The following is a 12754-nucleotide window of genomic DNA, read 5'->3' as shown; positions in this document are numbered from 1 at the left end:
TCTTCCCAAAGAGGGTATAAATTGGGCCAGTGCTATTTGGATTTGGCCTGTCTCTTTGTCCCCCGGTTCCTCTGGTACCTACCCTCCAGAGCTGTTTGGAGGTTGGCCTTCATCAGTCAAATCAAAGGCCCGATGTTAGTGGATACCAGGGAAGGCACATGGGGGGCAGGTCTCTCCCTAAACTGACTCCTCCCACTACCCTTCCCCACCTCGCCCAGTCTGCACTGGTGGGAGATGACATGTAACCAGTAGCATATGGCCGGCTGCCTTGTGCCCAGTTATTCACACTGGTGTCCATGGTCCCTGGGTGGCTCAGACCCTGCTTGCCCTGCTTCGAGTGGTGTGAGGGCAGCTCTGGAAACCCCAGCCTTGGGCCCTCTGCCATTAAGTAGGGCTTTGCAAGACTAGGGAAACTGATGTGAGTGGGAAAACTAGTCCTAGTGTATACAACTAGTGCCCTTCCATGGATATATGATGACCGGATATTTCTAAGTAGGAGTTAGAGTAAGTGAATGGGAACAGTCTCTTCCTGAACCCCTACTGTGTGCCAGGAGCTCCTCCAGTTGACTTAGGTAGGATTATTATCCATACTTCATGGATGAGGAAGCTAAAGCTGAAAGGGCAGTAGGCAGCCGGGCCTGTCGTTCGGGTTTCCCTGCCTCCAAAGCCAATGCTGAGAACTGGAATCACCCTGATTAACGTGGCACCGGGATTCTGGTGTGGCTGGGCCAATGGTTCTCAACCTGGGCTGCAGAGAAGACTAGGAACGCTATGAACAAAGCCAGGGCCCCAACTCAGAGCAGCTGAGACAGAATCTTTGGTCTGGGGCTCTGGCTTCAGTACTGCTCAGAAGTTCTTCAGGTTATTTTAACGTGTAACAAGAGTTGAGAGTCCCTGTTAGAGGCTAAACCTTTTTTTTTTTTTTTTTAAACTTTGGAGAAGGGCATGGCAACCCACTCCAGTATTCTTGCCTGGAGAATCCCACAGAGGAGCCTGGTGGGCTATATAGTCCATGGGGTCGCAAAGAGTCGGACACAACTGAAGCGATTAACACACATTGTCGCTTTACAGCATTGTACGACAAAGTGAGTGAGCTATTGTATACATTTACTCTTTCCCTCTTGGCCCTCCGTGGGACTAAAGCATTTTGACAGTAGAGACCAGCCTAGCAATGAAAGGCTACCTCAGTGTAACTAGGTTTTACACACACCAACTTTCTCTCTAGATTGGGGACCTGCCTGTCTGCCCATTGATACAGGTGGTTCGACACCTGCTATGACACGGGGATGCTGAGTCAGGCAGGAAGACTTCCCACCCCAGGCGGGGCCCGGGGAGTCTGAGCAGCCAAGGGTGTTCTGCTTGTGACATGTCCTAGCCTCTCCTGGGCAAGAGGCTTCACTGTCTAATCTGCCCTGTAATTCCTCCTGGATTCCAATCTCCTTTGACTGGTGCTAATATTTTTTTTTTCCCTTCAGGGGGTTTAAAGGAAAGGAAAAAAAGAAAAAAATGGAAGAATGAAAGTAGGACATGCAGTGTTGGAGGAGAGAGGAGGCAGGGATGAGGTGTGTTAATATCCAAGTGATGAGTTTGCAGTCCTGGTTGGGAGAAGGAGACGAGAAATGTGTTTTGTGTGTGTTTAGGAGGCTGCCTCAGGTACTGGCTATACGATCTGAAAGATTGTAGATAAGGTCACTCTTGGTTTCAAAAATGAAATCAGGCTTGCCCCACCCTTGGCCAGAACAGAGGGCCCAATTCCTTGCTGGGTTGCCCCATTCCACACCCCCTCTCTGGTTTCTGCTGAGTCATGCGCCTCTGGCTTGTCACTGGCTCCCATTCTGAGATTCATTCAGGTTCCTCCCTCACCCAGCCACCTCCCCCAGGATGTTCAGATTAGGGTGAGGAGGGCATCGAGGGAGGAGGGGCCCTGGAGTGATTAACCAGTTACTGAATTGTGAATAGCTGTTGATTCCTGGGTGCCTGTGCTCCTGGACTCTGGTGGGCAGTGGGGATGGGACTCTTGATTCTGCTGTGTGTCCCTGCCCCACCCCCAAGGGCATGGGTGGAAAGGCAGTGGGGTGAGCAGGGAGAGAGGAGGGAGCACTCTTGTGATTATTTCAGACTGAAATTCAGGGAAGTGATGGCTACTTTCTGGTCCCTGGACCATAAGCAGAGTTTCTTAGAGGATTGGGAAGCCGGTCCTGGAGTGAGCAGAGTGAGGTCAGTTTTATGGACCCAGGAAAAGCCCAAAGCACCCCCTGCTCGCTCGCTCTCTCTCTCTCTCTCATTCCTTCTGCCTCTTGAGTCAGTCAGTGGCCCTTGACCTTGGCTGTACGTTAGAATCGCCCAGAGAGATGAAAAACACAGGCACCTGGAGATCTGAATTCAACTGGTCTCCACGGGAATGTTTTTCTTCAACTCCCCAGATGGTTCTAACATGCAGCCAGGGCTGGGGAGGTCCCTGAAGTAAATGTTTCTCTTTCCTGGACTGCAGGAGACCCAGAGACCTGCTTTCTTTCTTTTTTAAACTTTTTTTTTTTTAATTTTTTATTGGAATATAGTGGATTTACAATGTGCTGTACAGTAAAGTGAATCACTTATACATACATCCACTCTTTTTCAGATTCTTTTCCCATATAGGCCATGACACAGTGGCGTTCCCTGTGCTATACAGTAGGTCTTTGCTAGATCTATTGTATAAAAAGTAGTGTGTGTATGGGCTTCCCTGGTGGCTCAGTGGTAAGAGAATCCACCTGCTGATGCAGAAGATGTGAGTTGGATCCCTGGATCAGGAGGATCCCCTGGGGAAGGAAACGGCAGCTCAGCTGTGCATTCTTGCCTGGAAAACTCCATGGACAGAGAGGGGAGCCTGGCAGGCTACAGCCCGTGGAGTCCAAGAGAGTCAGACGTGACTTAGCAACTGCGCGCACAGCAGTGTACGGGCACACATACTTCATAAGCCTTCCAACTTATCCCTTCCCCCTTTCTCCCGTGGCAGCCGTAAGATTGTTTTCTACATCTGTAACTTTTTTCCCTATTTTGTAAATAAGTTCATTTGTACCATTTTTTTTTTTAGATTCCACATGTAATTGATCTGATATTTGTCCTCCTCTGTCTGACGTCACTCAGTATGACAGTCTCAAGGTCTATCCATGTTGCTACAAATGGCATTATTTGTTCTTTTTTATGGCTGAGTCATCTTCCATTGGGTCTAAGTACCACATCTTCTTTATCCATTCCAGAGGCCTGCTTTATTCGGTTATAAGATGGTGATAATCTGGGGTGTTTCTCTGCCAGCATCCTGAGTAACCCCCTCTTTTACAGCAGGACACTTTTAGCCCATAACTGGCCTTGTTTTATAGCTGGGACAGCAGACCAAGAGGAGTCAGAGAGCTTTGCCAGTCTGTCAAGGCACACAGAGCCCAGAAATCAGGGTTCTTGCCCCCAGTCCAGAGCGCTATCCGTAGACCTCACAGATGACCACCACGGTCATGATTTCACTGTTCTAAAGACTCCAGAGAAATGACTTCTCCCTGCCCTGTATTCCATCCTGTGTACCTTCTTGGACACACCCTATGCAGTTAGGGGAAAGACTACAGAACTTAGAAGACCTGGTTTTGAGTCCCGGTTCCACCAGGGGTGTTCGTGGGTCCCATCCAAGCATTGGTTATAATAATCCTTTCAGGTGTGGGGATGGAGCAGAGAACATTCTTTGGAAACCTCAAGATGCCTTGCAGATGTTATTTCTGTGGGGCAGTTATCATCAACATCTGTCATGACCCAGGGTTGTGTTCTAAAGCAGGGGTCCCCAACCTTTTTGTCACCAGGGACCAATTTCATGGAAGACAGTTTTCTACAGACTGGGGCTGGGGGCTGGCGGGTGGTTTCGGGATGATTCAAGTGTATTACATTTACTGTGCACTTTATTTCTAATCTAATGCTGCCACTGATCTTATAGGAGGTACCGGTCCACAGCCTGGACTTCAGAGACCCCTGCTCTAAAGGGAGGGGGGGAGAGAGAGAGCAGATGATCTCAGACTTGGGAAAGGGGGAGGGAGGTTGGATGCCTCCTTTCTCTCCCCCAGGATGAGTCTGTGCCTTGTGAGCAGTCTTCAGCAATCCCCTCCACCCCCCACCCCCTCAGTGGGTCCTTAATCCTTTCTGCTGGCAGTGGGTGGGTGAAGGGTAAGGACTGATGTAATCTGGGCATGGGGTTAGCATGGTGGCCATCCTGGCACCTCCACCCTCCCTTCCTGGGGACTGGTGGCCTCATTCCCTCTGTGGGTCCCCCTGGTTGTACTGTCCTTACCCCAGGGCCTTCTACAGGAGGGGAAACCCCCATCGTAGGTGTACCCACCCTGGCTGGCTGCAGCCCCTAGCTGCTTCTGGGGGTGTAGTCTGTTGGGTCCTCCTGGGCAGTGGGAGGGCTCCAGAGAGCCTCCTACCCCCCCATCGCCAAGGGGGAGGCAGCTTGTGTGACCACCTCTGCCACAAGGAGTAATTGCTTTGAGCTCAAGGTAAGAAGGGCTTCCCTTGTGGCTCAGCTGGTAAAGAATCTGCCTGCAATATGGGAGACGTGAGTTCAACCCCTGGGTTGGGAAGATCCCCTGGAGAAGGGAAAGGCTGCCCACTCCAGTATTCTGGCCTGGAGAGTTCCATGGACTGTATAGTCCATGGGGTCGCATAGAGTCAGACACGACTGAGCGACTTTCACTTTCATTTTCAAGGTAAGGAAGGGGAAGCCTGGGTTGGAGAATTGGTTCCAAGCCACTGACCCTCTCAGCTGCCTGCTCCTCCCTCCTCGTTTCTGGATGTGTTTCGTGGGAACTGAGAGGCACATGACCTCCCGGTGACCCGTCCAAAAGATGCTGGGGATGGCTGTTCCCAGATGGGCGTCCTTTGAGGGAGGCGTGACAGGGAGGAGGTGGGGGCCGGGTGGGGTCTAGTGCCCTTTGCCCTGTCCTGATGCCCAAGCAGCTGCACCCCAGCAGAGGCCCTGCACCCCCAGGGCTAAGCGTGAGGCTTGCAGGGCAGGTCCTTCCTTCTAGATCTGTCTCTCATCCTGTGAATGAGGGGAGACTTCCGGGCCCCCAGAACTGCAGAGCCCACATATGGATGGAAAGGCAGTGTGTGCGGGTGTCAGAGGTGAGGGAGGGGGAGGTTGATGGGGGGGTCATGTCCCAGAGGGGGACTCTCCCCACACCTGCCCCCCAGCCCGTGGTTCCTCCCACCCCACTGCAGGTGCCGTCCAGGCCGAGGCCGTTCCTGATGGAGCGCACCGCCCCCTTCTCCGCCTTCCTCACCGACAGCTTTGGCCGGCGCCACAGCTACCTGCGGATCTCCCTCACCGAGAGGTGCAACCTCAGATGTGAGTCTCCCCCCCGCCCCGCCCCCGGGGGGCCCTCTCTGGACACCTGTCCCTCTGCTGCAGTGGCCCCTGCAATCCCTCCCAGTCCAGGAATCCTCCTCCCCATTCCTCTTTCTAGAAAACTCCACCCAGCCTTCTTCCTTGCTTGTCAAGTGGGGTTCAGGGGCAAGGTGGGGATCAAGAGTGAGTTTTGTGATCCTGGAAGCTGGGTTCTCCTTGGAATTAGGCTGGAGAACAGAATTGCTGCTGGGTTCAGGATCGAGGCTGACCTGGGACCTACCACGGGCTCGGGACTCTTCCTCCCTCCCTCCTATTTCCCTGAGGTGCACACAGTGCAGGCCATGGCATGGGGCCCGCCGGGCACTGTAAACAGGTGAAAGAGGCCAGTGCCCTCGGCCAGCACTGCCGGGTATAGCAAAACACTCCAGTTGCATCAGACAAGTCGTCTGGGGCCAGGCTGGTACACAGTCCTCGTTGCATAACATCATACAGAGAGCTCTGGGGCGGATCCACTGCTGGAGGGACTTCCAAAGTGTGTGCGTCCATCTGTCCTGCCTTTCTTCCATTGTTCCTCCCTCTCTCCCTTCCTCCTACTGTAACTCACAGTAAGAAATGTATTTACTTCATGGCCCAATAAACACATGCCTGTGTCATAAATGTTCAACCTAACAATACTTACCCCATGCAGATGTTCTGATGTTCTTACCTAATCTGTTCCATCTTCAAAGACCAATTCTAGACCCTTCCCTAACCTGCCTGACTCCCTCGCAGGTCCTGACCACTAGCGCTGTTAAACCTGTCCCACAGGAACTGAAGGGAGGAAATGGTGCCCCGCTCACCAGCCAGGGATCCCCTCATTCTCCCCTTTTGCTGCCTTGCCCTGAACAGGCGGTACCTCAGTCTTCCAGCCTGTGAAATGGGACTGGTGTTCGGTCACCTGGAGGATCCTAGCCTGGGTGTGGGAGCACGTGTTGCCACAGAGGGGCGTGGCTTTGCCCAGGGCAGGGCAAAGCCTCCTGGCCTCCTGCACCTCAAGACACACAGAGGGCGGGGCTCACTGTTGGTCAAAACCAGATGAGGTGAAGGAACTGAATGATTCCAGCCCTGGCCTTCCGGGCAGACCCCGCCCAGCGGCCCCTCACGGAGGGAGTCGGTGCCCCTACCTCCAGCCAGGTTGCCCTGGCGGCTCGTTTACCATCTTTAACCCACGGAGGGACAGCAGGGCCAGATGGGGAGGGCTGTAGAAGAGGAAGGTGAGCCTCAGAGAGAACCTGGCCTGGGGTTTGTGCCACCTCAGACTTGGCCGGGTCTCTCCTCCTGGCCGGGTTGGGTTTCCGGAGAAACTTACAGCATGGTGGGCGAGTTGGAGACAGGAGGCCTCGTGGTCTGACCGCCGCACTCACTTCCTTCCTCCGCGCCCCCTCCCTTCCCTCAGGTCAATACTGCATGCCCGAGGAGGGGGTCCCTCTGACCCCCAAGGCTGACCTGCTGACCACAGAGGAGATTCTGACCCTGGCCCGGCTCTTTGTGAAAGAAGGCGTGGACAAGATCCGGCTCACGGGCGGGGAGCCGCTCATCCGGCCGGACGTGGTGGACATCGTGGGTGAGTTGACCAAAGTTGTCACCACCTCTCCCAGGTCCCGCTTCATCCAGCAGGACCTTTGATTCAAATACAAATATCAGAAGCCAACACTCCCTTGGGATGTTATGCTTACAGAGTCCTGCCACCCTCTGGAAATAGGCACCATTGTTATTCTCATTTTTGTTAAGAAATGAGGCACAGAGCAGTTGGAGAGCTCGCCCAAGGTCGCAAAGCTAGGAAGGGCCAGAGCCCAGTGGTTTGACGTCAGATTTAGATTAAAGTCCTCCCCCGGGGCTTGCAGGCCCGTGTGATCTGGTTCCATCAACCGCAGAGACCTCTCTCCTGCCGCTCTGCCCCCATCCTCCCCCGCATTCAGGCAGCCAAGCCTTTCCACGGGCCTTTGCCCCTCACCGGGAGCAGAGGGCTGCCAGCCTGCCTCATTCAGGGTTCTGCACCGGTGTCATCTCCTTAGGGGAGCCCTCCTTGACCACTCTGTCTAAAGTCACTCCCCGCAGACACCCCCCAACCGTTCTGCCTCCTAGGAGCTGGCAAGATACAGCCCACCGGCCAGAACAGGGCGACCACATGCTTGTGTGTAGCCTGTAAGCTAAGAATAGTTTCTCTGTTTCTAAATGTGATCGAAAAAGAAAATCAAAAGAATAACATCTGTGGCACATCAAAATTATATGAAATTTTAAATTCACCATCCATTAATAAAGTTTTATTGGCATGTAACCACACCCACTCATTTACATAACCACCCCCCCCGCCCCCCCCTGCAGAGCTGAGGAGTTGCAGCAAAGAGCATATGGCTGGCAAAGTCAGAAATATTTACTCTCTGGTCTTTCGGACAGAAAAGGTGTGGCGACCCTACTCTACCACATTATGTTATTTGGTTGGTTTTTGTCTTCTTATTAACAAGCCTGAGCGCCCTCAGGGATCTGGGTGGGTTCTGTTCATAGCTGTGTTTTGAGCACCTAGGAAAGTGCCTGGCACACAGCTGGTGCTCACCAGTGTTTGCTGAATGAATGAAGGTGGTTCCAAGTGCAATCTCTGAAGTACGATCCGCCCTTGTGGGGATCTCAGCTGCGCCTGTATACTACTGTTAACAGTCGTATATCTTGGGAAACTTCTAAAGTCCATCCTGAGCCTTCAGATGAAGAGGGTAACCTACTTTATAGGCTGGAGCTGGGGAAGAAATAAAAAGGCAATATCCAGCAAGTGGCAAGTGCTGTGCATGGGGTGGCCCTTGCCGTAGGCTGGTTCTAAGCCCTGAGGTTGGGCAGGGACTGAGTGTGCGATTATAGAAGATGAAGTCAGAGGAGAATAAGGTTTCATTTTCTTGACTGCTGAGGCCCCCGCCCCTGCTGTCCGCCTCATTGGCTGGTTCAATGCACATTCTCTAGAGTGCCTGTTTGTGTGCCTGGCACTGTGTTGGGGTCAAAGGGGAATGATCGCAGGCCCTAGCTTCGAGGATCCCAGCCCACTGGCGGGAATAGCTGCCGTGGGGGCTCTGAGGAGGGGCCCAGGGACCTCTGCCAGCTCTTTCCTCCCCCTGCCCTGAGGCCAGCTCCCTACCACCCCCGCTGGTCACTTGACCTGGAATCCTGGCATCATTCCTGGGCTGCATGCGCTGGCCAAGGGGAGCTGACCTGACCTGCCCTGTTCCAGGCCACTTCTTAGGGCCTGACGGGCAGATTGGGTTCCAGGGAGGGGCCAGACCTGGCTGGCTGCCCTCGGTCGGGGCGCTACCTCTGCTGTCTGTCCAGGGCCTGTGGGTGAGCCAGAGGGTGGGGATCACTGCTGGCCAGAGAGGGCTGGCTGAGCACAGTCAGGGGGACACAGAGCTCTCCTTGCAGAGGAAGAGGCCAGGGAGCCAGCAGAGGTGGCAGCCACATTGCTGCTCTGGGCTCTTCCACCCCCTCTCCGTGTGAACTTGGGCAGGTTCCCGCCCCACTCTGGGCTCAGTGTCATGATCCACACAGTGGTTACCTCGGGTTCTCCTGCTCAGGTGGCCCTGGGTTACTGGTCCTGGCTTGGTAGCGTGAAGATAGTCAAGGGTTGATCACTACATAGATGCTGGTTTGAGCAAGGAACGGGCTACAGTGACCTACTGCGAATGATTTGTCTCTTTCTTCAAGGGTGTGTATTGGGGTGGGGCGGGGGGACTGTACCGCGCCCCCCCCCAGCTCTCCCCCAACCCTCCCCCAGTGTTCTGAGACCATGGCAGTCGTAGGGCCTTGAATTCCTGTGCTGCTGTGTTTGCTGCCACTTTGACATCTCCCAGCCCAGCTCCTTTGATTGGCAGAAGTGGTACTTCAGAGTAAAACTGCCCTGCAGGTCAGGGTAAGTGGGGCTAGTGAGGAAGAAAGGCTGGAGGGGGAGGGGAGGGGGCAGCAGGCAGAGCTGAGATGTTCACAAGCACTTGTCCCCCACCCTCCAGATGAGAGTTTTTAGGGACTCCATCCAGGGGGCAGAGTGAAGGGGTTGTGGGTTTCACTAAGTCAGCCGTCTTGGTCTCTCCGGGTGCCTGCGTGAGGCTGTCAGCCCTGGGACTGGTGCTGCAGAACTGCCCCTGAGAAGACAGCTCAGCTTGGGAGCCCCTCCAACAATCCAGAGCTGATCCTGCACTGCTCCTCCTGGCCTGTGTATGAGCAAGTTCCTCGCTTCTTGTCGTGGGTTTAGGGCAGTGCTGGCCCATAGAACTTCCCAGGATGATGAAAACGTTCTATGTGTTGTCTGATACAGTAGGCAGCCTTGGGCTTCAGATGCTGCTACTGTGACCGAGAAACTGAATTTTTAACTTTATTACAGTTTCACTGATTTAAATGGCCATGTGTGGTTAGCAGCTGCCACTGTTGGATGGGGACGGTTTGCGATGTTCAAAAAAAGGAAGCATCCAGTAGTCACACCTTGCTTGATGATGCTTCACTTTACTGTACTTCACAGATACTGTGTTTTTCTACAAATGGAAGGTTTGTGGCAACCCTGCATCGAGCACATCCATTGGTGACATTTTTCCAACAGCATTCACTCACTTTGTCTGTGTCACATTTTGGTAATTCTCACAATATTTCCAACTCTTATTTTTGTTGTTACCTTTGTGATGGTGATCTGTGATCAGTTATTTTTTTTTTTTTTTAATATTTATTTATTTGGCTGTACTGGACCTTAGTTGTGGCATTCAGGATCTTCAGTCTTTGTTACTGCATGTGAGATCTTAGTTCCCTGACCAGGTATTGAACCTGGACTCCCTGCCTTGGGAGCTCAAAGTGTTAGCCACTGGACTGCCAGGGAAATCCCATGTGATCGGTTGTTTTAGATGTTGCTACTGCAACTGCCTGAAGGCTTAATAGTAGTAATTTTTAGCAATAAAGTATTTTTTAATTCAAGTATGTACATTTGCTTAGACTAATGCTATTGTACACTTAACAAACTACAGGATAGTGTAAACATAATTTTTTTTTGACCGCACTGGGTCTTCATTGCTCCGAACAGGCTTTCTCTAGCTGTGGCCAGTGGGGGCTATTCTTGGTTGCGGTGCATGGGTTTCTCATTGCAGAGCACGGACTTTAGGTGCTCGGACTCAGTAGTTGTGGTGCACAGGCTTAGTTGCTCCGTGGCATGTGGGATCTTTCCAGACCAGGGATTGAACCCATGTCGCCAGCATTGGCAGATAGATTCTTTATCACTGAACCACCAGGGAAGTCCCACATAACTTTTACATGCACTGGAAAACCAGGAAAACCTGTGTGACTTGCGTTATTGTGATGCTTGCCTTAGTACAGTGGCCTGAGCCTCCTGTGGAGGTATCAGCCCCACAGTATCCCTGGATGTGCCTATGAACACACAAGTCGTGTGATGGTGTTGGCAGTGTTTGCAGGGCACTTGTTTGGCTTCTGACTTCAACGCTGACTTGTCGCTGTAGGTAACAGCTTAGTTGGACAATCGCTCAGTCCTGCAGGCTTTCACTTTTCTGTTTTGTTCTTCCGTCCTCCGTTCTGTTCTTTCATTATGTTGAAGAAATGAAATGTGGAGCATCCAGGTTTCAAAGCTTAGAGCCCATAGTAAGAGGCCTGATACAATGAAGAGGCATGAACGATTTTTTGAAAGGGGGTGAAGTTTTTTCAATTTATTTTTGATGGACTCTAGTTACATAGAATTTTAGAGTAAATCCTAATCCTGGGTTCATTAAGTAATCCCATTATTGATCCATGCATGGCCTTTTTTACTTTATTCATACAAATATATTTACATGTTTTGATAACGCTATGAATTCCTGAGGAAACCCGCTACCTCATCATTTTTTTTTTTTTTTGGAAGAATCAGATCCCTGGCAAAAACCTTTGACCACCTCTGTGGACTTCACTACCTTGTATTTCTCCTTCCTAAGAAAACACTTTTAAATGCCGTGTTTATCATTCCTTTGCCTTTTTAAGAATGAGATCGTGTTCCTGAATTTGTAAGTATTGTGCCGTGTGCAGTCTTTCAGGACTTACTCTTTTGACGCAACTGAAATTCACAGACGTCACCCTGAGTTGTGGTTCGTTCCTTTTCACTTCGATCTCCTTTTCTCTTCGGTCTCCTGTTACATTATGTGACTATACCACACTTCCTGTTAGTAAATGTTTGGATCGTTTCCAGTTTCTTGATGTTATAAACACTGCTGCTTTAAACACTTGTATCCTCGTTCATGCATCTTGGTGTACAGTTTCTGTAGGAATGGAATTGCCAGGGTATGGAATATGTGAATGTTTAACCTTGGCAAACAATTCAGCATTGTCTTACAGTGGTTGTACAACTTTACACTGTCCCTAGCAGTACCTAAGTATCTTTTGGATCCTTCCCAGCATTCAGTATTATCGTTCTGGATTTTTTCCAGTGGACTGTGTATAAAATGCCGTTTTATTGTGGTCTTGCTTTGCACTTCCCTGTTGAGAATGAGGTCAGGCGTCTTGTCACGTGTTTATTAGCTATATATATATTTATTTATTTCTGTGTGTCATACCAGATCATGTCATGTGCCCATTTTTCTCTTTGGTTTTTCATATTGGTATGGTCCAAGTTCTTGATATGTGTTGCAAATATCTTCTCCCAGTTTGAAAAAACAAGCCATACTATCAATAGGAGCTCCTGAATTTATTAGTTTTGTCTTTTATGGTTAGTGCTTTTTGTACTTAATGAAATACGTCACTCAAGGTCAGAATAATACCTATGGTTTTACTAAAATATTTGAAGTTTTGTTCTTGCATTTAAGTCCTTAGTTAATCTGTGAGTAACTTCGGGGAATCCAGTTTCATTCTTCTCTGTGTGAATAGTCACTTTTTCTAGTTCCATCTATTGAATAATTTCTACTTCCTCCATAAATAGACTATGTGTGGATTGGTCTGCTTTGGGTTTGTTTTATTCTATCTAGTTTGTCTATCTGTATGCCAGTATCACAGAGTCTTAATCTCTGTAGTTTCCTAAGTCCATTATCTGATAAGGGAAGTCCGTTTTAATCTTGAACAGTGCTTTAGCTAGCTATACCAAGCTTTGTCTATGAGAATTTTAGAATCTGATTACCATGTTCCCTGGAAAATTCTGTTGGGACGTTCCCCTCCCCCCCTTTTTTTATTGTGTCTAAATACACATAACAGAAAATTTACCATCTTACTTAAATGTACAGCACAGTGGTAGTAAGTACATTCACATTATTATGTAGTCATCACCACCATCTATTCCTATTGTACATCTGACATTCTACTCCTATTAAACAGTGACTTCCCATTCTCTTCTTCCCCAGCCCCTAGCAACCATTATACTTT

The 12754-nt window shown here is 50.5% G+C and overlaps 1 protein-coding gene across 3 annotated transcripts in view; it reads left to right on the top strand.

The window, feature by feature from the left end:
• The window catches only part of MOCS1 (molybdenum cofactor synthesis 1), a 33722-nt gene that overhangs the window by 3000 nt on the left and 17968 nt on the right, over positions 1-12754 (top strand). For all 3 annotated transcript variants that reach the window (XM_061146630.1, XM_061146629.1, XM_061146631.1), the window contains exons 2-3: positions 5239-5365; positions 6801-6968. In XM_061146630.1, coding sequence (XP_061002613.1) covers positions 5239-5365; positions 6801-6968 — 295 coding nt within the window. The remainder of the gene's footprint in view (positions 1-5238; positions 5366-6800; positions 6969-12754) is intronic.

Source organism: Dama dama, chromosome 7 (genome assembly GCF_033118175.1).
Source record: "Dama dama isolate Ldn47 chromosome 7, ASM3311817v1, whole genome shotgun sequence".
NCBI classification, from domain to species: Eukaryota; Metazoa; Chordata; class Mammalia; order Artiodactyla; family Cervidae; genus Dama; species Dama dama.
This window is presented reverse-complemented; position numbering and strand designations above follow the sequence as displayed.